Here is a 23,342-nt window from a genome sequence, read left to right on the forward strand (position 1 = left end):
GACATAATATCTGTAAGGATGCAGGTTTGATCCCTGGCCTCACTTAGTGGGTTAAGGATCCTGCATTGCCACAAGCTGCAGCATAGATCACATACGTGGCTCAGATCCAGTGTTGCTATGGCTGTGGTGTAGAATGGCAGCTGCAGCTCCAATTTGACCCCTAGGCTGGGAACTTCCATACACCACAGATTGAGCTGTAATAATTTTTTAAAAATTACAAAAATAATTTTAAAAAATATGCAATTTTCCCAGGAACCCCCTCAGATAACTAGATGTAGTAGGACTGCAGGAGAGGAAATGTGGGGAGAAAAGAAGACATCTTTGCTGAAGAGTTTAGACTCAATCTTGAAGTGAAAGTGGCAAAGGATTTGAAGTCAGGGAGCAACTGAATATTTGCATTTTAGGAGGGCTGGAGGTAGCCCTATGCAGAGGGAGGAGACAGGGGGAACAGAGCTGGAAAGGCTGCTGAACCTTCCTGCTCCACAATGGCAGTCACAGGAGTGATGAGTCAAGGAAACACTAGAAGGGGACTTTTAGGATGAGAGAGTGAGAGGAGTGGTCAGAGTTCTCACTGGTTAGGAGGACCTAACTGGGTCTCACTGGGGGATAGAATAAATGGGTTCCCTTTGCAGAAAATCCACTGGTAAGATGGCTATTGCTCAGAGAGATGGTTCAAATGGCAGATTAGATTTTAATGCCAACAGAGTCCTCCTGGCATAGTAGAAACTATAATTTAAAATATTTCATGGAGTTCCCGTAATGGTGCAGCAGAAACAAATCTGACTAGGAACCATGAGGTTGCAGGTTCCATCCCTGGCCTCGCTCAGCAGGTTAAGGATCCGCTGTTGCCATGAGCTGTGGTGTAGGTCGCAGACGTGGCTTGGATCTGGAGTTGCTGTGGCTCTGACGTAGGCCCGCAGCAACAGCTCTGATTAGATCCCTAGCCTGGGAACCTCCATATGCTGTGGGTGCGGCCCTATAAAGACCAAAGACAAAAAATAAAATAAAATAAAATATTTTGGTAGGGTTTTATAGAGGGAGAAGAGAGGAGAGATGAAGAGGGATTTCTATTCTTTCTTTTTTTTTTTTTTTTTTTTGGCCACACCCATGGCATGTGGAAGTTCTCAGGCCAGAGATCGAATCCATGCCACAGCTGTGACCTACGCCAGATTCTTAACTCATTGAAGCAAGCTGGGGATCAAGCCTGTGCCTCAGTAACAACCCTAGCCCCTGCAGAGAAAATGCCAGATTCTTAACCCGCTGCACCACAGTGGAAACTCCTGAAGAGGGATTTCTAGGTGATAGTGGCTAAGGGTAGGGAAAAAAAAAGAATCAGAAAAAAGTGGTTACATAGGAGGAGGTGTCAAGATCCAAGATGAAGTCACTTTACCAAAGGACTCCAAGCTAGCCAGCTGCTGGATCTGGGATGTGGTTGCTGGCGTCACCGTCAACCTTCACTGTTGCCATCACTATTCTCATCCTTGGGGTTTGACTGGCCCACCAAAACTTCATGTCACCAGCTGTAGCTTCTTTACAACGTTAACCCAACGTCCTCCCCTGGGTAAACCTTTTCACTTGTTTCAGATTACTTTGCCCTTCCTCTTCCCAGAGCTGTGCCTTTTTCACTTTGGTCTCCCTACCTTTATAGTGAGGTCTGCTCTTTCTTCCTCCGTGGACCCTGGGGATCTGTATTTCACCACACTGCAGAAAGTGTCTTGTTTCCCAGCCAGAGGGCCGGAGAGAAACAGCGTTATGACTGCTCTGGAAGAGACTCAAACTCAAGAGAGCACCTGGTTGGCACATTCCAAATGGAAACCTCCAGCATATAGCCCCATAGCACAGGGAAGGGACAGACTCTCGGCCAGTGGATTCCCAGGCATCATCTTGAGGCACAGAATGTCTAGTTGATCCACAGACCCAAGGGAGATATGAAATCTTGACTTCTTTAAGAAAGTTGCAAGAGCCTCTGTCATGAAAAAGGATCTAACAAAGTGAAATGACATTTTTATTCTTTATTCCATAGCTCTATACAAATTAAAGCCATAAATATCTTCAGTCGATTTGTTTCTGTTTGATGCTGAAACCAAAATCTTTATAAAAAGAATGTACTCTGTGAAATAAGGATTTAAAGGAATCCTATTCTGCATACTTTTGAAGGACCAAAACTTTTTTTTAAGTGACTAATCACCTAAGGTATCATCTTTGGAGAATTTAAATTCAGAATGAAAACAGCATGGCCTATGAGTAAGAATCCACTCTCAGAGACGCCTGTTTATCCAGACTAATAACAATGATATTTGTCATAGTACAGGGACTAGACTGTTAACACTGTCCTCTTATTCTCAGCAACTTCATCAGAAGTCCCACTAATTGTAGGACTTCATAGAAATGGCATTGGAAATAGTATGCAACTCTTTAAAAAAAAAACATGGTTTCGATGACTTGGTACAAGGAAATATGTAATATAAGCGAAAAAGGCAGGGTATGTTTTCACGTTTTCTCTTTTTCTGCTCTTAAACATGTTATAAAGTATTACGTATAATTAGGATGTAGTTAAAATTACCTTGTAAATGTCTTGGGCTCCCTAAAATCCCCAGGTCTTTGGATACTAAAAGCCATAAATAGTTTAATTTCTCCTTATTTTTAGATTTCTATCTCTGGGTGTCAGGATTATAGGCAATTTTATTTTCTCCTCAATTTTCCATGTATTTACTTTGTAATTACATTTGAACGAGGAACATGTAATTACCTTTATAAACAGGGAAAATCCAAAAGCTTCAGAAATAAAGGGAAATGAAGTGGCATCAAGCAGGCCTGCTTCTCTTGGACTCTTTCACAAGCTATTTTAACTGCAGGCAGGGCACTTCGCTTCTTTGCACTTGACTTCCACAAAACAGATGGATAAAACTCATCTTGGCAGTTGGTCTCAGCTTTTCTAATGTTCTCGTTTAAATTTTATCAGGAAACAAAAAGAGTCTCTTGCTGTGTTGGTTCCTCAAGGGTTGATTAACCCTTACCCTGGTCCAGGCACAAGAGGTGGTGGTACTGGAGGTGAATCATTTGGCATAGGGGCTCTGCCTTAAAAGGTTTCCAGTCCTCCACTGGAAAACAAGACCAAGTACACAAAGCCAGCACAGCCAGCTCCGTGATGCTGGGCAGATGTGCGTGGACCAGAGATGCCCAAGGAGGCTCCACCAGGAAGAGCACTCTTGTGCTTAGGGATATACCTGATCATCTGTTTGCTGCTTCTTTATGCTTTAAGGAACATCCTGGCCCAGATGTTTCTCAGCATCTTGAACTGCAAGTTTCCTTGCCTCCTTTCCCACGTCTGGTACCTATGCCAGTAAGCCTTGTGAGCTTTCCTTACAAGAGGCCAGAATACATCCAGTTCACCAGGAAAACACTGGGTCTTTGGAAAGAGCTGTGTGTTCCTCTAGGTTTAAAATGCAAGCTCCTAAAGACTTGTTATATTGGAGACATATTTTCACCTTCCCAAAGACTAGTCTCTGAGCTCAGATAGGATGTTTCATGCCTGTGAACTTGAAGGGAGGCTTGCCAGGTGATTGAATTAACTTCTCATATCTTCTTTGCAAAATCAATTTAAAAAAAAAAAGCCAGTTGATTCCCTCTCCTTGTTTCTTCCTTGAAGTCTTTCTAATCAGTCTTAGTGTGGTTAAGTTCAAGTTATTTCCAGTGTAGGCATGGTGCAATCAGATTTCCTCACAAGGGTGCTTTTCCACTGCCACCTCTTTGACGTCAGTAACTGTTTCCTGTTGATTTGCACTCCCTATTCAGCCTGTCGATGACTTTGTCAGAGAGAAATCATAAAGCAAGAGGCGCTTATGAGAAATTCAACACAGTGCTGTCTATTATCAGAGATTTCCTTTTCCTTGTCTACCGCTGGTCAGTAGCACTCTGCAGCTTTTGATATACGGTTAATGTGTTACTCATTTAGAAATAATTCCAAAACAATTCCTAGAACTTGGTAAGTAAGTATGGATGTGGCTCCCAGCTTGGCATTGCCTTAGAGCAGTAACTAAATTAGTCATTTCTTTAAATGTTGTCTCTGTTCTTTGAGTTATTTCCAAAAGGTAATCTGCTTCCTCGTTGTAAAACACATCTTTAAATGAGATTTACATGTGTAAAGGGCAGTAACTATGGATTCTGGCTTTAAACAGAAGAATCTTTATCTGTTTATAAGAATGAGTTGGGAGTTCCTGTTGTGGCTCAGTGGGATAAGAACCCGACATAGTGTCTATAAGGATGTGGGTTTGATCCCTGGCCTCACTCAGTGGGTTAAGGATCTGGTGTTGCTGTAAGCTGCAGTGTAAGTCACAGATGTGGCTTGGATCCGGGGTTGCTGTTGCTTTGGTGTAGGCTGGCAGCTGCAGCTCCGATTTGACCCCCCTAGCTCAGGAACTTCCATGTGCCACAGGAGCAGCTGTAAAAAACAAAACAAAACAAAACAAAACAAATCTACTTTATAGAAGAGAAAAACTATAAGAAGTCTTGTTTACCATAATATGTTTGTAGTTCATAGGGGAGCGCATTTGCTTTGCAATAATGATTAGTATTATAAAGCTCTTCATATAGAGACTATGAATTATCATCTGATATTAGAAAAATTTAAAAACTTCTTGGAACTGAAACTTTGGTTAATGTGTTTTGATTTATCAAATCTAGTTTTGTGACCCCCTGTTTAGTATTCACTTGGGAGAAAGAAGTACACCTTATCAGGTCAAGACCAGGTGCCAGGAAGGGCCCTGTACCCCGGTAGCTGGCCTGGGGTCCTCCTGACTCCTGGAACCTTTGAGATTCCTGTCCCCAGCTGAGGGTCCTTGAGCGGCTGCAGCAGCAATTCTGTTTGCTGTTTCGTTCTTGTGTCCTTGCCTGTCTGAGGGCTCCAGGAGCAGATGGCCATGGCCCCTGAAGCCTAGCGGAACTGATAGCTGCTAACCTTTACTAAGCACTTGGCAAGTGCCAAGTACTGTTTGAGCCTGTGAGTTCAGTCATCTTCTTATCCCCATTTTGCAGATGGGAGTTCTGAGAGAGAGAGAAGATAAATAGAGTATGGCAGAGGCTTTGGCATCTTGGGCTTCCTGGCTCCAGAGCCCACAGCCCTCACCGCCCCATGATGCTTCCTCTTAGCAACATCAGGGACTTCAGTGCTGGCACATGGCCTCCCAGAGGTAGATTTTGTCCCCTTTGTGTGATGTGGAAGTAACAAGAGTGAGTATTGGTTGAGATCCTTTTCTGGGCCTGGCCCTGTGCTAGGTACTTTGCTTCTGGTTTCATCCTCACACAATCAGTGTGGTGATAGGTGTTATTACCTGAGATTTATAAATCAGGAAACCTCCTGCCCTTTAAAAATTGGTATGTGTCTCGGTTAAAATTCTCCTGGGAGCAAGGAATGGAGAAAAACTAAGGTCATGCGAGAAGGGAGAAGTAGGACTTCCCATCGTGGCACAGCAGAAATGAATCCAACAAGGAACCATGAGGTTGCGGGTTCTATCCCTGGCCTCACTCAGTGGGTTAAGGATCCGGTGTTGCTGTGAGCTGTGGTGTAAGTCGCAGATACAGCTTGGTCATGCATTGCTGTGGCTGTGGTGTAGGCCAGCAGCTGTAGCTCCGATTTGACCCCTAGTCGGGGAACCTCCATATGCTACAGGTTTGGCCCTAAAAAGACAAGAAACAAAAAAAAAAAAAAAGGGGAGAAGTAAAAATACTCAAGAGTACACTAGTGTCTCATGGGACCCCAGGACACAAGTGGCCAATCTCTCCGGGGATCTGAAATTGGAAAGGTGTGAGAGACCCAGGTATTTCCTTCTCAGCTCATTCACCACTCCTCATTTCTTGTCTTTGTCCTCTCTTCTCCCTTGTCCATCTGTCTGTCCATCCATCCATCCATCCATCCATCCATCCATTCAGGCTTTCACTGCTCTGATATACCGAGAATTTCATGTATCCACATCACAAAGGCAGCCTCTACTCCCTAATTCATGTTCCCTCAGTTCCTGTGCACAGCACAGCCTGCAGGAAAGCCTGCCCATCTCGGTTCCAGTTTTCTAGGAAAGAGACTGTGGGGTGGTGCGGGGTTGGGGGGGAGGTGCAGCTTGGGCCAGCTTGCCTAGTAGGAGGTCCATTGCTTACCCACGTGACCGCCCCTGGGCCGTTCTCTTCGAGAGATCAAGGAGCCGAGCAGGTACCTCCAAGGGGATCCAGCTCACGGACCCTAAGGGGTCTCACCTCTGGTGCATGCTCACTCTACAACCACCCTCCTGATGTGCTGTCACCTTGTCACAGGTACCATAGCACTTTATCTACCCAGGTGTTTTGCCTCTAACTTTTCTTCGTGCAATTGCCTGTCAGTTTTACCTCCTCAGGAACAATCCTTCTGAGGGGCTTTAGGAAAGGCCCATTGCTTCTTCTGAGAGCCGCTATCAGGTCAGGGGATATTTTTATCCCCTTTGGCCTGGGGAAGTAACGCCCTGGGCAGGCTTGGCCCAGGCTGCAGTGGGTTAATGCAACCAGGCAGGTGATGACAGAAATTCTATTATTAACCAGGCACCAGCCTCTTGGCCTCCTGTAACTCACTCCAGGCTGGGCTGGGCTGGGCTGGGCTGGGCTGCATGAGACAAAGAGATTTCTTAGTTGCTTTTCTTCCCCCAGGTGTTGCTCACCCTGTGTTAATGACTTGCCTTTGTGGTGGGTGGAATCAAAAAAGAGGAGCAAGTGACAGACCAAGGGCTGGGCCACTTGGCTTTAGAAGGGAGGTTAAACCAGTCTTCGGGACCTTAGATTTCCTATGGTGCTGGTCAGGACAAGGTTTCGCTTGGAGGATCTGGGGCTTCAAGGAAAGCCGTGCAGGGGTCCCGGCTCAGTGTCTAGGAAATTGAATATTAGAGAAACTGGAATGCTGTCTATACAGGCTTCAACCCAGAAATAGCCGTCTGCCCTTGCTGCCCAAGGAGGGACTGGAAACACCCAGAAATGACTCAGGGCTGCCTTAATCCACCATGCAGTGAGCGCCTCCCTAGTGCGTGGATCCCAACTGATGCTTCCGCTGGCTGCTTCCCAGCTGGGTTGGTCCAGCAGGGCTTAGTGTTTGTCAAGTCATCAGCGAGACTGGTTCTCCGGCAGCCCAGATGGAGCGGAGTCGTGGGCAGGAGGGGATCTTCTGCCTCATTGCTTCATCTTTGCTTTGCTTTTCAAAGGGCCTTTGCTCAACATGAAAGGTGTCCGGCTTGATGGAATTCATTCCACAGGAGTAAAACTCAGCCAGAGTTGTTGGTTTTTGGAGCGGGTGTTTTATTATGTGTGGCAGGTTCCAAAACTTCCTGGAGTCTTTTTTCGAGCTAAGCCCTTGAAAGAGCAGAGCTGCCACCTGTTTTGGCCCACACACTGGCCCTCTCGTTATGACTGAGACCCATAGGTGAGTGATGGTGTGTACTCAGAGGACTGAGGCCCTGCAGTTCTCAGCAGTGGGTCACCTGCGGATGGGGTGAAAGGAAGCCTCCTAAGTAGCCTTTTCTTGTTGCACCAGCGCTCTATTGTGAAAGTGGCATTTATTACTGTGAGGACCCACACTCAGCAGGCTCCGCACTTGAGGACCATCTCTCACGGCGGGCAGTCACCACACCCAGCTTCACACCTGATCCTTCAGCTGTGCATTCACCTGGATTCCTTCTCCCCTCCATCCCCACTCCTGCTTGACCCAGGCTTCCCTATCCTTCCAGGCTGCTGAATCAGCCCCTCTTAGAAGCTTTCCCCACATCCCATCCCAACCTCTAAGCCTCTCTGGTGGCCCTGCTCTGTATGCACGGGACACCCCCTCTCCCGCACTGGGCTGTGTGTTCCAACTGCAAGAGCTTCCTGGGAGCAGGTCCTGGATCTCATTCATTTTATGATACTGCATCCCCAGCCTAGGCCTGGCATAATATGTCCTCAGTAAATGTGTGTTCCTTCTTGTTAAGAGATTTGAGGAAGCATGAAAAATCTCGGAAAGACTCCGTAGACTCTATAAAGCCTTCAGGGACCAGAAAGACCCTCCACACCCAGAGAAGCCCCAGGATCCAAACTAGCGCCAGTTGAGTCTCCTTTCGAATGTGATTCCAACAAGCCCGAGGCCTCAGAATGGCTATTGAGGGGGAAGGCGCTTCCTAGGGGCCCTTAATAATGGCCCACAAGGGACATGAAGACCTGGCTTTCTGTTCCTGCTTTCCTAATCCCACCTCCCACTGCCTGCATAACTGCCCCAAGACACAGGCTCATAGTTGCACTTTTCCAACATCCCATCTTTCAGATGAAAATTGAAGAAATGTGGAGGAAGCCATTTGTGACTTTGGTTTGTTTCTAATTATAAGAGTAATATACACTCATCATAGAAACCTTCAGAGATACTAAAAAGTATAAAGAAGAAATAATTGTCACCCCAGATCTCATAAGCAAAAGCTGACTTGTCATCTATAGGTAATTTTTGGTCTCTTCTGTTCATATCTGCATCTTTGGCTATAACTGAAATCATTCTGCACATTGATGTGTATAATCTTTAACTGGAAACATCTTCACTATTACAGCTACCACCAGCAACAGCTGCCACTGTTTATTGCACAGTTTCTAGAAGCCCCACCTGAGGACATGTTTAATGAAAGTTTATTGCTCAGGATGGCTTCTCACCCCCACTTGATGAGTGAATCTTCTTTGTGAAAAGCTAGAGACCTTTTGTCAGCTACCTCCTCCTCTGCAAAAGAAATCATGTAGGAATTGCTGCCAAATTTTAACTTTGCCTTTGCAGCAGACATTTTAAAATAGAGGGAACAGAAGTGTAGATAAACAGAGGGTCTCTTCACAGCAAAAATAGCTTGCCAGCCAATAAACATGTTTTTATTTTTCTGCCTTGTGACATCATGATAGGTCTTTGATAGGATGGACCATTACTTTTCCTTACATTGTCATTCTAGCTCTGCTGGTTTGTTTTCCCTTTGCTTCCTTAAAGAGCTGTATGTAGCCTGGGGGCCGTGAGCTGTACCCTCTGTTCTAGGTGGTGCTGTACAGGAGGTTAGAAATGACACTCTGGGTAAAAAGACACCCATGTTTTCACAGTTCTAAAGCTTATGACTTCTTGCTGTGCATCCCAGGAATGTGAGCCTCCCCAACCTCCCCGTCTCGCATATTATCTAAGAATCTGCCTTCAGGGCTGGTGGTGGGACTAAGAAAGGAGAATGACCAAGGCTGGAAAGCAGTATTTCCTTCCCCAAATCTGGAATTTAGCCCAGAGTCTGGCTTTTCAGACTTGAGATTATGAGAATCATTTTGCGGGGGAAACTAGAAATGGATGAAATTTCCCTTGGAATGCCCGTATCTCTTTGATGCCTGCTGTATGAGAAGCCCTTGCTAAGTCCATTGATTTCCTAAGGCCTAAGGAATAGCCTCTTCCCTACTGACCCAGTTCCAGCCATCAGGTATTTTGAGCTATTGAAATTCGTGTGACTCCCCATGACATGAAAAGGTGAAGAGGCCAGTTAACAAACATGTATAAGGCAGATATACTTCTTGAGGGGGTGTTGGGGTGGCTTTGCCACCTAAGTCTTCATCGGGCCCCCAAAGCCCCTCCAAACGAACTCAGCATCAGTGCCACAACTTCTGGTGGGGATGCAGGTCTTAGACAATTTCCATCGCATACTTACCCTCTGCCCCACCCACTGCTAACCTGACCCCACCTCCCTCCACCAGCCCTGCCCATACAGAAAATAGGGAACACCATTGCTCATCCAGGCTCCTCCCACCCAACTCTGCTTCTTGCCTGGGCAGTCACATACAAACGAAGGCCACTAGCTTAGTCAGATGTCTTGACTGATATATTTCATTTTCTGTTGGCTTCCATTGGAGTTGTTTTATTGACATATGGTTTTTGGCTTTGTGTGTGTGAATCTCGCCATTCCACCTCCACTCCTAAATCCACACCTCTCATTTGCAGAAAGAGATGTTTCATAGACCCAGAGGTTTGGTTTTGTTTTGTTTTTCCTTCTAATTAAGGTTTGTCTAAAATTGGGAATAGGAGGTCATCAGTTGTACTGTCTGATAGGGAAGGGTCCACTTCAATCCTGATTAAACCATGCCGGGTCAGGAGGTGAACACAATCTCTGTCCACCACCTGGCTGTGGCTGCTGGTAGTGCTGAGCAAAGCTGGCAGTGCTCGAAACCAGGTGGCTTCCGTGTGCATATACACATCCTTTGCAAACTGGGAAAATACCCATTTCCTTACAAAATGACCTCCCATCCTCCTACCCGGTTCTCCTATAATCATTCTCATTCTGAAGATCTCGGCTCCCATGTCACTTGCTCAGAGAGACCTCCCCTGACACCCCAAGCAGAGGATATGATGTCATTGCTTCCTCCAGTTTTCCTTCACAGCATTTACCAGAAATTTGTGAATTTGCTTATTTATATGACTTTCTATATTTTTTTAAGTTATGTGTATTTCCCACACCAGACCCTTGATGGATAACTACTGTGTCTATTTTATACCTGCTCTTCTCTCTGCTGGATCCCCAGCACCTAATTCAGCACCTGGTTAACCTGAACCCTATAAATATTAATGAGAGGGAGGAGTGAGGAAGTCCGTTGATCTTAGAGGTTCCTGAAGCAAAGCGTTTTTCACTTTCAGTCTTCAAGCCATCACTTTAATTGAGGTTTACACACTTCTTTCACTAAGCAGTCTCCATTTCATACCACTTTATTCATAACACTGGCCTTGTACTTAGTATACTGACTGTGTCAGTGTCTTTTAAGAACCCATTTCACCTGCTGGTTAGAGTTACTTCCAGACAGAGAAAGCATCTCACTTGACTTTAAGTTCCCCACTTCTGATTCAGGAACCTTCTCATGGGCAGAAGGAAATTTCTAACATTAGGAGTTCCTATTGTGGCTCAGCAGGTTAAGAATCTGACATAGTGTCCATGAGGATGTGGGTTTGATCCCTGGCCTCGCTCAGCAGGTTAAAGATCTGGTGTTGCCACAAGCTGTGGTGTAGGTCACAGATGATGTGGCTGTGGTATAGTCTGGCAGCTGCAGGTCCAATTCAACCCCTAGCCTAGGAACTTCCATATGCAGCAGGTGTGGCTAGAAAGAAAGGAAGGGAGGGAGGGAGGAAGGAAGAAATTTCTAACACTGAGGCAACTCCAAAGTTGTCCTTAGACAGTTGCTTGGCTGATGTGTCTAAAGAATTTTCCTTTTTTCTATGATTATTTTCTGCCCACGAGTGAGGACCTTTAAATTCCCCTTACTGCTATGATTAACCCTGCATATTGCAGACACAAAGGCATACACCTGCATGCACCTTTCAATTTCTGTAGCTCTCTTCCAGGTTATAAAACCTAGTGATGTCAATAGGGATAGCATCATCTTTCTCACATTGCAGACGTTAAACATCCCTCCAAAAAGTTAAGTTCAAGGTTACCTGACATTTAAGGTCAGAGCTAGAATTAGAACTAAAGGCATCTGCCCCCTTCTCTGCTTTTGTTTGAATGCAGAAATGCAAGGTTGGGGAATTAAAGAAGGTCCACCTGTTACCCCCACCTCCTATCCCCTTCCCTCACCATCCCAGAGTTCTGCTTTGTCCTGACCAGCTGTCAGAACGTTTCACTAAGTACTTGCATTTTATACACTCTTCTCCCCACTCCCCAGCCCACCAGCCCAAGGTTACATGATGCTGACTGGCCTCTAGGCTAATGGCTACACCACGTTGGATCCTCTCTTGTGTTTATACCCAGGATCGTCTGTTTTTTGTGATGGAGTTTGTGAATGGGGGAGACTTGATGTTTCACATTCAGAAGTCACGGCGTTTTGAGGAAGCACGAGCTCGTTTCTATGCTGCAGAAATCATTTCAGCACTTATGTTCCTGCACGACAAAGGCATCATCTACAGGTGAGTTGTGGTTGCTTGGTGACCCCTCTCGTAATTCATTGCCAGTCCATTTCCCTGATTCAGCCTATCTTTCTGTTTCTCAGAATGGAGTTGAGATCTTTTTGGAATTAAATTCACAAAGCTTTGTGTGTCCATTAGAATACACAAATGACATAGTGATTAACATTGCCTGGGGACTAAAACTTGCCCCTCTGTGGCATTCATAAAATAGGCTTGAGAGGCTGGGAAGAGACTGTTCAGGAATTTGCTCAGCCAAGGTTTCCTAAGGGCCTATAACTGCCAAACCGAGCCAGGGGCTGAACACAAGGCTCTACCCTCCCTCCCCCAGCCTCTGTTTCCAGTTTTAACATCGGTAGGGATTCATTCCATTTTCGGAGTCCATGTGTAAACTGCAGGGTGGAAGCCTAATTGACCTTCATTGCTGTAATAAGAATCACAGTCAGATAGGCTTGGACTCACCTCCAGGAGCTAAGAATTGATGAGCAGTGCCCTGCCTGATGGCATTCATCCTTTGAAGCCCCCTCTCAAATAGTATTTGATTGCATTTCATGACACCGATCTTTTTTTTTTTTTTTTTTTGTCTTTTTGATATTTCTTGGGCCGCTCTCGCGGCATATGAAGGTTCCCAGGCTAGGGGTTGAATCGGAGCTGTAGCCGCCAGCCTACACCACAGCCACAGCAACAGGGGATCCGAGCCGCGTCTGCAACCTGCACCACAGCCCACGGCAACGCTGGATCCTTAACCCACTGAGCAAGGGCAGGAATTGAACCCACAACCTCATGGTTCCTAGTCGGATTCGTCAACCACTGCACCAGGATGGGAACTCTGACACCCGATCTTGAATGGGAATGTATGACACTTTAAATGGACTGGAAATCTGGTTGACGTTGTTAGATCTCAGAGCTCAGGGGATATCAAATTAAACTTTAGTCAGACACAGGTTGGAGAAAGTGGGAAATATGAGAGTGAGTGTTAGACAATTTTTATTCTAAAATTTTCTTTCCCTTCCCCCTGTCGTCAGTGTCCTACTCGTTCATTCACATCATAAGCTAGTTGCCACATATAGTTCCTTTTTTTCTTTTTCCTCTTGAGAGGCAATTGTTGCTTTCCTTTGAGAAAAGGTATCTGTCTCGTATTAATTAGGTGCATGATGTTGAAGTAAAGAATTTCCTGATTGAAATGTGCGGTTTATTAGCTTTGCTCAGTGCTATTCCTTTGGTGAGCTCATAACAGTATTAACATCATTCTTGACGTGGTAGAGAGCTTTAAAAGCTGAGTATTCTGGAGTTCCCATCATGGCTCAGTGGAAATGAATCTGACTAGCATCCATGAGGACACGGGTTTGATCCCTAACCTTGCTCAGTGGGTTAAGGATCCAGTGTTGCCGTGAGCTGTGGTGTAGGTCACAGACACAGCTCGGATCTGACATTGCTGTGGCTCTGGCATAGGCCGGCGGCTATGGCTCCAGTTCAACCCCTGGAAACCTCCATATGCCACGGGTATGGCCCTAAAAAGACAAAAAAAAAAAAAAAAAGGCTGAATATTCTTAAGTTACTTGAGAGTGAAAAAAACAGGAAAAGAGAATTGAGACCCCATAAAGAATACAGTAGCACCAATGTACGGAGGCAGAAAGAAGTGGAAAAGCAAGGAGGTAGGGCAGACACTATGAAGAAGTGTCTTCTTGTAAATTCACAGTGCAGAACTGAGAAATCTCAAGTAGAAGTAGATCTGATGTCACAGCCCCAGCTATGAGGTAGAGAAACGGGTACAGAGCACGGAGCCAGGCTGGAAAGCCAGCAGTGGGGTGATCGTGGGAAGGTTATTGGGAATCTCTGCTCATTCTCTGGGTCACTGTGGACCACCCATGCTTTGCGCTTTCTCCACCAGCTGTGATGCTCTCCTGGAGGCTCCAGAGGGAAATCTCCCCTGCCTCAGCCTCCCGGCCAGCAGATGCTTGATGGTGGCTGCTGACATGATCTCCGATGGTGGAGAGGGTTCTGAGTCCTTCCTGGGGGTAGTATCAAACTCCAGGCTGGGTGTTCCAGTTTGTTCTCTGCATGCCTTAGCCGCCCATCCCTGCTCTGTTTTCCCCACAGTGAGCCTGCACCACATTTAATTTTTGAGAATAATCCCTTCTCGACTTGACAGGGACTTGTGTTGTAAAGAAAAAATATCAACAGAGTTCTGCCATGGCACAGTGGGTTAAGAATCTGACTGTAGCTGCTTGGGTCTCTGCGGAGGTGCAGGTTAGATCCCTAGCCTGGTGCAGTGAGTTAGAGGATTCAGCGTTGCTGCAGCTGTGGCATAGGTTGCGGCTGCTGCTTAAATTCAGTCCTTGGCCCAGAAACTTCCATGTGTCATGGGTGTGGCTATATATAAAAAAATATTAACAATGGCAACAAGAGCAAAACTGAGTACTTGTTACAGGGCCCAGTGCTTGACCTGCATTTCTCCCTTAATCTTCCCAACAAAAGTATTACAGAACAATATTATTTGTGTTAATTAGATGAATTACTGATCCTTCGAAAGGCTTAATAACCAGACTATTAACTGGTAGTGAAGCCAGAATTCAAATCATGCTTTTAGCCATGGGGTTACACCATCTCCTCAAGAGAGACCTGAAGGCTCAGAGTATAATCTTAAACCTTCATCTCTTTAAATCTATCAAAGAGTGGGCTTCTTCCTCCCTTTTTGGTGATAGGGCAACTTTGATTTGTGAAAATGAGGCATATTGGGTGTCTTAGTCCATTCAGGCTGCTATAATGACACAGTCTAGACTGGGTGGCTTATGGAGTTCCCTTTGTGGCTCAGTGGTTAACCAACCCGACCAGGATCCATGAGGGTGCGGGTTTGATCCCTGTCCTCGCTCAGTGGGTTAAGGATCCAGCGTTGCCATGAGCTCTGGTGTAGGTTGCAGACTCGGCTTGGATCCCAGGCTGCTGTGGCTGTGGTGTAGGCTGGCAGCTACAGCTCCAATTCGACCCCTTGCCAGGGAACCTCCATATACTGCGGGTGTGGCCCTGAAATAGCAACAACAAAGAAAAAAAAAAGAAAAGAAAAGAAAAACATAGACCGGGTGGCTTATAAACAACAGGAAGTTTATTTGTCACAGTTCTGGAGGCTGGACATCCAAGATCAAAGCCCCACATGGTCATGTTTGGTGAGGGTCCTCTTCTGGCTCCTCATAGATGCTTTCTCACTGTGACCTCACATGGTGGAAGGGCTAGGGGTCTCTCTGGAGCCCCTTTTATAAGGTACTAAACCTATTCCTCAAGGCTCTCTCCTCATGAGCTAAGCACCCCTCAAAAGTCCCACCTACTACTACCTTCGAAGGTTAGGATTTCAGCATATAAGGGAGGTGGGGGAGACACAAACATTCAGACAAGCAGTGGGAAAAAGCAAAAAAGCCTAAACTCGCTTTCTGGAATACTTAGGCTTTATGTAGGTCCCAGATTGCCTGAATGCGAGGCATGGGCTGGATTATCTGTGTGGGATATGACTGCCTTGCCGTCTCATTGTATCATTTGTCTTGAAATACAGAGGATGGTCAGTGTACTCTGATGTGGTTTCTAGGGAAGCAGTCTCGGTCCACATCTTGAGAAACTGTCTTCCAGTTCTTGGTGCTGCCGATCAAATCTGAGAATTCCTTTTCAGTTTTACTCTTTGACTCAAATCCCCTGTGCAGGCTCTAACTGATACGGTTGCCTTGGAAGGGAACACGTTTAATTAGGAGAGATTCGAATGCTATTTTTATGCTCTGGATTTATTTCACAGGATAAGTTTAATTCCATTCAGGGTCCTGGCCTGAGAGCAGAGTCTTAAGGGTAAGCTTTTGAAAACCAAGTCCTTGGAATCCACACGCAGCCAAGGGCACACTGGGGTCACAGAGGGTGTGAATTTGATCCAGAGAGCACAGTGAGAAATGCAGACGCATCAGGCAGCCTGGGTTATCACGTGTCCTGGGTCGGCCTTTATCCGACCTTTACCCAGACCTCCCTGGATGATGCCTCTGAGCTAGCCAGACAGAGTTGTTGTTGGGTTGGTCGTTTTGGTTTTTCTGGGGGAGGTTTTTTTGGTTTTGTTTTGTTTTGTTGTTGTTGTTTCCAGCAAGTTACAAAGATAGTACCATTTGCAAATCCTCACCAAAGGGGACTTAAGAAGGTAGTCCTTCAGGCACCCTCTGACCCTCTGACCTGACTTCCTTGTATGAGAAGTCATGCCTGTGCTTTATGTGAGAGGAGACAGGCCACGCCCATTCAGGCGCTTTTCCGCTAGTCTTCTGACCCTGATTCTCAGATGTATCCACTTGACATGGAGGAACAGAGGCCTAGTTCTTAAAGCAAGAAAAGAGTCTGCCCCTTTGCCTTTGGCTGGAAGCTCTGGAGCCTTCCATGGCCCCCCAGACTGAAAAGGGGGGCTGGAAGTAAGCAGTCAATGAGTCACTTGCTCAGGCAAAAAAAAAAAAAAAAAGGCTATTCATGCCTTTCTCTGGGGCTTGCTGGCCGATAGGAAGCCCAGATAGTGCTCATGAATAATTTACATGAGTACTGACTTTTTTCCAGAGTCAAGCCCTGCAGAAAAGGGGAAAACAACAGGGCATGCATCCCATTTACCTGCCCGCCAGCATCTCAGGCACCATCTCCTCTCCTGTTTCATATGCTGCATTAAAGGTGAACTCAGCCCTCATTGACATTTCAACCCCAATCCCCTAAAGCCAGCCAGCACACATTGGATTTGCTATTTTTAACAAAGCATGAATGTATCTAAAATATGTTGAGTGAGGGGGAATTTATAGAAGAGCACAGTTTGACTTTTGATTCCTCCTTACCACATTCTACTCCAACACAGCACGTTTCAATGCACAGCTTTTAACTCCTGTGTCTGACCACTTTGTGCCCCGTGCAGTTCCTGGTGTGTGGAGTGCGTGGTAATGAGTGTTTACTCCTAAAGCTCCAAACACGTACTGTGACAATTTGCTATCCCATCATCCAGATGTGGACCTGGCCACAGAGGCCACCTGCCAGACCTGCCATATTGTCCTGTACCTGTAACACTTAGGCAGGAATCACTTTTGATTTCTCCTCAAATTAGAGAACAATCTCTACCTAATTTGACTTTTTTTAAGACTTAGAATTTGGGAAGATGAGCAATGATCCCTCCTAGAGGAGATCAATTAAGCTAATCTGGAAACAGAGCTGTTGGATCTGCATGAACAACACAAATTTCTAATATCATCTGATTCTTGCTTCTCAAAGATATCATAAGGGAGCATCAGGTGCCTCTATGACTCCACACACCTGTGTGATCTGAAGTTAGCTGAACCATTGCTTTGCTAGAGATCCCATGGGGAGGCCACCTCTGTGAGCATTGCCTTCATATCTCTTCTATGTGGAATCTAAAATATGGCGCAAATGAACCTATCTACAGACTCATGGACTTAGAGAACAGACTTGTGGTTGCCAAGGGGGATGGGGAGGGAGTGGGATAGATTGGGGGTTTGGAGTTAATAGATATAACCTATGACATTTAGAATGGATAAGAAATGAAGTCTTACCATATAGCTCAGGCAACTATATCCAGTCTCTAGGGATAGAACATGATGGAAGATAATATAAGTAAAGGAATGTATATATATATATATATATATATTGACTGGTTCACTTTGCTATATAGCAGAAATTGGCACAACATTGTAAATCAACTATAGGCTAATAAAAAATTGTTAAAATGTTTTTTTAAAAAGAATTCTCACATCATCTATTTCCAAATCGACTTGTGTGTTGGGTTAGTGATGAGTATCACGTGCTTGAGTCCTTGTCCTCTGATAACTAACTCTTCTCACTCTTGCAAATTGTGGCAACATCTGTCTGAGTCCCATCTCCTGAGACCTTTCTTACTCCTAAGTATCAGCAGACTTTCACAGTCCCCAGATGTCTTTGATCTGAGCCTGGGATTCTGGAGTCTTACTTATAGTGGAATCCAATTTTATATTTATATTGATTCTACCCATTCTAGTGAGAAAGGTAGTCTTTTTAGATCAAGATGAATGTCAAATTTAGGAGCTCCATTTTCCTTTTGCTGTGTGATTGCATCATTCCTTCTGCTTCAAGAAGTTCTACTCTTTCCTGATCTGTGGGCTACAAAGATAGCTACAAATTGTCATTTTTTATCTTCATGTAGTCCTTGCTTCTTCAGCATATGCCGGTGGTGGGAGTCTCAGTACATTAGTAACTTTCACTTTAGGTTTTGGCTATGAGCCCTTACCCTGGGTTGTTACTGGTGCTCCAAACTTTTTAGTCATATTCCTGACTTCTCTCAGTTTGTTGGGCTAGTTCCCATTCAGTGCCTACTCTTCCATCACGAAAAAGTGACTTCAATCCCTAACTCCTGAGATCCTTTTTCACAGGTGTGAAGGGGCTCTGTGAGGATTTCCAGTTTATTAGAATGGCTTACCATGGACCCCACACGAAACTCACCAGCTGCTTTTCTCCTCCCTTGCTCAGCCTTTGGGGGTGTTCAACAGGTGTTCATGGAGCCAAGGATATGGATACAGTGATAAGCAAAAACAAAAATGCTCCCTTGTGGAGAATATGGTCTAGTGAGGGAGAAAGACATCAATCACTTGATCATACTAATAGAAAATCACAACTGTGACCAGTGCTGTGAAGAAGAGGAATGCACCGCAATGAATGAAAACCTCTCATAGGATGGTTCCATCTGGTCAAGGATAGGTGGAAGATTTTCCTAAGGAAGTGACTCATGAGCTGAGGTAACGAGTGAAGAGGGAAGGAAAGAGTGTGCAAGACAGAGGAATAGCAAATGCAGGTGCCCAGGATCAGGAGAAGCATAGCAAATTCAAGGGCTTTTAAGGAAAGCCAGTGTGGTTGGAAGCTAGGAGGCATATCCTCCCACAATGGACATTTCACTACCCTAGAGTGCTCACTGTCCTTTGATGACTTCAAGATTTTATTAGGTACTCCTTGTAAATAATTTATTTCAAAGCTGGGTAAGGCTGGTCATGCTGCCAATCCCTGGAGAAGCCATCCACTCACAGTGAGTTCCTTGTGTCCAGATCTATGTGTTTAGAGTCAACAATGGAATTATAAAAAGTCAGAGCCAGGTGAGACCTCAGAGGCTACTTAGTGCCAGGTTCCCTGTTCCAGATGAAAGAATTCAAGTCTGAAACATCCCTACAGTAAATTGCTTCTCAGAATGGATGTTCTTTTAGGATGGCTCACTTGCAGCTTTTTTTCATCTCCCAAAAAAAAAAAAAAAAAAAAAGACAGTCGATGTTAGAAAATGTTGTTTCAGTCTGGTACTTCCTGATGACCCAAAGGGCTAAGCAGGGCATTCAGAAACATTTGCTCTTACTCCGTCCATTTCGGTGAGGAAAATGCAGTTGAGCTCAGAACAATTACTGAGTTCCTGCTTGGGTCAGGAGATATAGATACAAAATGAGTAGATGTGGTGTCTGCTCTCTGAGGTTCTTTCTGTGGGGTGAGAGAGATGGCCCATAAATACATAATAGCAGATGGGTTGCCAAACTGGAGCACAGGAATATTATGGGAGCACAGGGAATGGCCATTTAGCCTAAGACAAAAGTTTAGGCAGACTTCCTGTAAGAGGTGATGCCTGAGCTGAGTATGGAAAGTTAAAAGTTGAATAAATTTAAGGAGTGTGTTGAGATAGGGGGCAAGTCTGAGTAAAAGCTGAGAAGTATGAAAGTCCATGGTGAATACGTAGATAAGATGGAAATTACTAGAATTTTGAAGTAGTTTGAAGTATGGTGGAAGATAAGACTAAAGGGATTGGCAGAAACTAAGCTATGAAAGCCTTAATATTCTTGAGATGTTTGAAATCTGTGTCATTTGGGTTTTAGAACCATGGCCTATCATAGGAGATGTAAAATGAGAGTGGCTTAAGCTAAATTGAAATGTATTTCTCTCCCCTGTAAAAAGTCAGGAGGTAGACAGTCCAGCTCCACCATGAAAGTACCATGGAGTCCTCTGTGACCCAGATTTCTATTTTTTCTATTTTGCCATCTCAAGGCCACCTCATGGTCTAAGATGGTTGCTGCAACTCCAGAAGTCATCTCTGTATTCCAGTTCTAGGCAGTCAAAAGGGCAAAGGGCACTCCTGTCAGCCGAGTCAGCTCTCCTTAAGGATCCTTCCTGAACTTCCACACAAAACTTACTATGGAATTTCTAGAACTTGACCACATGGATGCACCTGGCTGCAGTGAAGGCTAGGAAATTATTATATGACCATGTTCTAGCTCAAAATTAGGGTTCTCTTATTAAGGGAAAAGGGGGAATAGTTATTTGATAGGAAGCTTGCAGTGTCAGATACAGGAAATGTGGGCTTTCTGTAGCAGATAAAGGACAGTCTTTGAAGAATTTTTAGCATGTTGAATGACATAAGTGGATTTATATTTTATATTTATTTTGGGGAAGAGTAAGTGGACATGTACATATGGGTGGCAGGGGGAGGTTCATTTTGCAGCTCTTACAGTGTTCTAGGGAAAGACGATAATGAGGCTCTGAACTAAGACATTGATGGTAGGGCTGAGGAGAAGGGCAAACATTTTTGAGATACTAGCAAGTAGAACAGACAGGACTTAGTGACGGGGTAGACCAGGGGGTGAAGGAAAAACCTGGGGACATTCCTAGGTATTTCGCCAGAAGTTTGAATGGATGATGGTACATTTGCTAGGATAGACCATGAGCCTAGGAAGAGATCTCAGCAGAAGAGGTTGAGAATTAGAAACATAATGTTAGGTACCTGAGACCCATTCCAGTGGAGATGCTTAATGGGCTGGTGGATTTGAGTCTGAAGCCCAGTGAAAAGGATGGACAGGAGCTAAATATTTAGAATTTATCAGAACATAGCTATTAGTTTAGATCACGGGACTGGATAAGATCACTCAACAAGAACATCTTAAATGAAACAGTGAGCCAAAGACAGAACCTGAGGAAATTGGGCCCCATTAGAAAGCTGCCTAAATTTAGCTCCATGGTAAAAAAAAAAAAATCTTTTATATTGCATCATTGTATAAGTGTAAGTGTCCCTGAAGTACATTTCCACTTAAAATATAATGCTATAAAAAATAGAGGAATTCTCATTGTGGCTCAACAGGTTAAGACTCTAACGTCTCTGTGAAGATGCAGGTTCGATCCCTGACCTGACTTAGTTAAGGAAGCTGTGTTGCCATAAGCTGCAGTGTAGATTGAAGACTCACCTTGGATCTGGTGTTGCAGTAGCTTTGGTGTAGGCTGCAGCTGTAGCTCTGATTCAAACTGGACTGGGAACTTCCCTATGCCACAGGTCCATCCATTTTAAAAATGGAGGAGAAAAAAAGAATCTGACTGCTGCAGATGGGTCACTGTGCAGGTGTGGGTTTAGCCCCCAGGCCAGTGCCATGGATTAAAGGATTCAGTGTTACTGCAGTTGTGGCACAGGTCACAGCTGCAGCTTGGATTGGATTCAATCCCTGATGTGGGAACTTCCATAGGCCATGAAATTTAAAAAAAAAAAAAAAAATAGAAAAACATCACTTATTTTAAAATAAGTACGAGAGGCAACATATATTCTTTGAACTGAATGGTGGGTATGGTTTTCAAAAGGACCTGGGTGCTAGACCCACGCCTGCTTCATGCTGGTCCTGAGATTGTGGGTGGGTTGCTGAATACTCTGTCTGCTTGCCCATCTGTCTGTCGGGGGTACCACTGACATAGCTTCCCTGTAGAGTGTTAATGAAGCTCAAACCAGATGGAAGTAGAAATGTGACAGCTCTTTGAAACCTGCCATGTCAGTAGAAGAGATTTTTCTTTGCTTACACACTAACAGCTGATTTGCCTTTTCCTTGTAGCAGAGGCTTGAGCTGAAATTTTCCTCAAGCTGCAGCCTCAAAAATAGAGAATTCTTTACAGAAATTGGAGTTGTATCTTGTAAAAAGCAACCCTCTGAAGACCAAACTTTTTTTTTTCTTTTGGTTGTCAATCCTTTATTAAATTATTTTTCTTTGTAGTTTTTTACTAGCTGAGCATTCCACCACACCACCGGTGATGTCATCTGTGGTGAGGGTGGTGGCCCTCAGCATTTTGGCCCACATGCTGCACACTGGGAAGTCCCCAGGATCTCTTTGAAGGTTCCACGGGGTTCTTTCTCTTGCCAAAGATCGGTGCTGCATCTGTCAGGCAGTGTTGTCAGTCTCATCAAAAGTGATGGTTCCATGGTGCTTCATGCTTTTCTGCTTCTTGCTGGTTCCTTGAGGGCTTTGATGATCAGGGACCTCATTCTGGGCCAGTCTGTTCTGAATGGTCAGTCTCACTGTCATCCTCAGACCCTTCCAATTGCCCGTGTTGTCTCTTGACATCATCACCAGGCTTTTCCGGAGACAGACCCAGGGGGCCATCTTGGGGGCCAGGGCTGATGTGGCACCAACTTCCCCACTGGTGCACCTCAGGTATATGACTTTGATCTCATTAGAGTCACACATAGGTGGCATGGTGGAGGCCCCGATGGCGGGTGAACATGGATTCAGGACAGCCAGAAAAAGGGGCCCTCTGGCCTCCTCCAAGGCAAAAGGAAGCCAATCTTTTTATAGTAAACTAAATCTGATTATGTTTTGCTTTGTTTTGCTTTGCTTTGCTTTTTAGGGCTGTATCCGCAGCTTAAGGAAGTTCCCAGGCTAGGGGTCGAATTGGAGCTACAGCTGCCAGCCTACACCACAGCTAGAGCAACTCGGGATCCAAGCTGCATCTGCAACCTATACCACAGCACAAGGCGATGCTGGATCTTTAACCCACTAAGTGAGGCCAGGGATCAAATCTGTGTCCTCATGGGTACTAGGCGGGTCCATTATCACTGAGCCACAGTGGGAACTCCTGATTTTGCTTTTCTTTCAAACCAAATCATTTTCTTTGCATTTTAGCCATATTTTGATATCACATGTAGTTAATACACATACCATGTACTTATCACAAGTCCTTAAGGAAGTTTCCTTAGGAAGCCCTGGAGCATAAGGACAGATTATAAAATTTGAAGACTATACCCTTGCATTTGGTTTAAATTTCAGCTGCCTCTCTAATGTATGGGAGAAGTAGTCAAATTCATTTTGAGTCAATCTGTTCCAGTATTGAAGTCGGTTTTGGTTGTTCATTTGAGGGGGGAGCCAAGAACGTTTTCAGACCATTACAGAAGTAAATGGACCCAGTTTCTCCCAGGACCCAGATTAATGACAGAAAGAAATTCCAGCCCTGAAACACTTTGATTGTTTCTGGACTTCACTTATTAAATCATTATACTGATCCTGGCATACCTCATCAGTGTCTGACCTTTGCATCAACAAAGGCTGTGATTATTGGGGACTAATTGATAAATGTGTTCATTGATTACACTGGCTAATGAAATCAG

The 23,342-nt window shown here is 44.8% G+C and overlaps 1 protein-coding gene across 1 annotated transcript in view; it reads left to right on the top strand.

The window, feature by feature from the left end:
* The window catches only part of PRKCH (protein kinase C eta), a 234,393-nt gene that overhangs the window by 150,601 nt on the left and 60,450 nt on the right, over positions 1-23,342 (top strand). The window contains exon 10 of the mRNA XM_021062478.1: positions 11,772-11,926. Coding sequence (XP_020918137.1) covers positions 11,772-11,926 — 155 coding nt within the window. The remainder of the gene's footprint in view (positions 1-11,771; positions 11,927-23,342) is intronic.

Source organism: Sus scrofa, chromosome 1 (genome assembly GCF_000003025.6).
Source record: "Sus scrofa isolate TJ Tabasco breed Duroc chromosome 1, Sscrofa11.1, whole genome shotgun sequence".
NCBI classification, from domain to species: Eukaryota; Metazoa; Chordata; class Mammalia; order Artiodactyla; family Suidae; genus Sus; species Sus scrofa.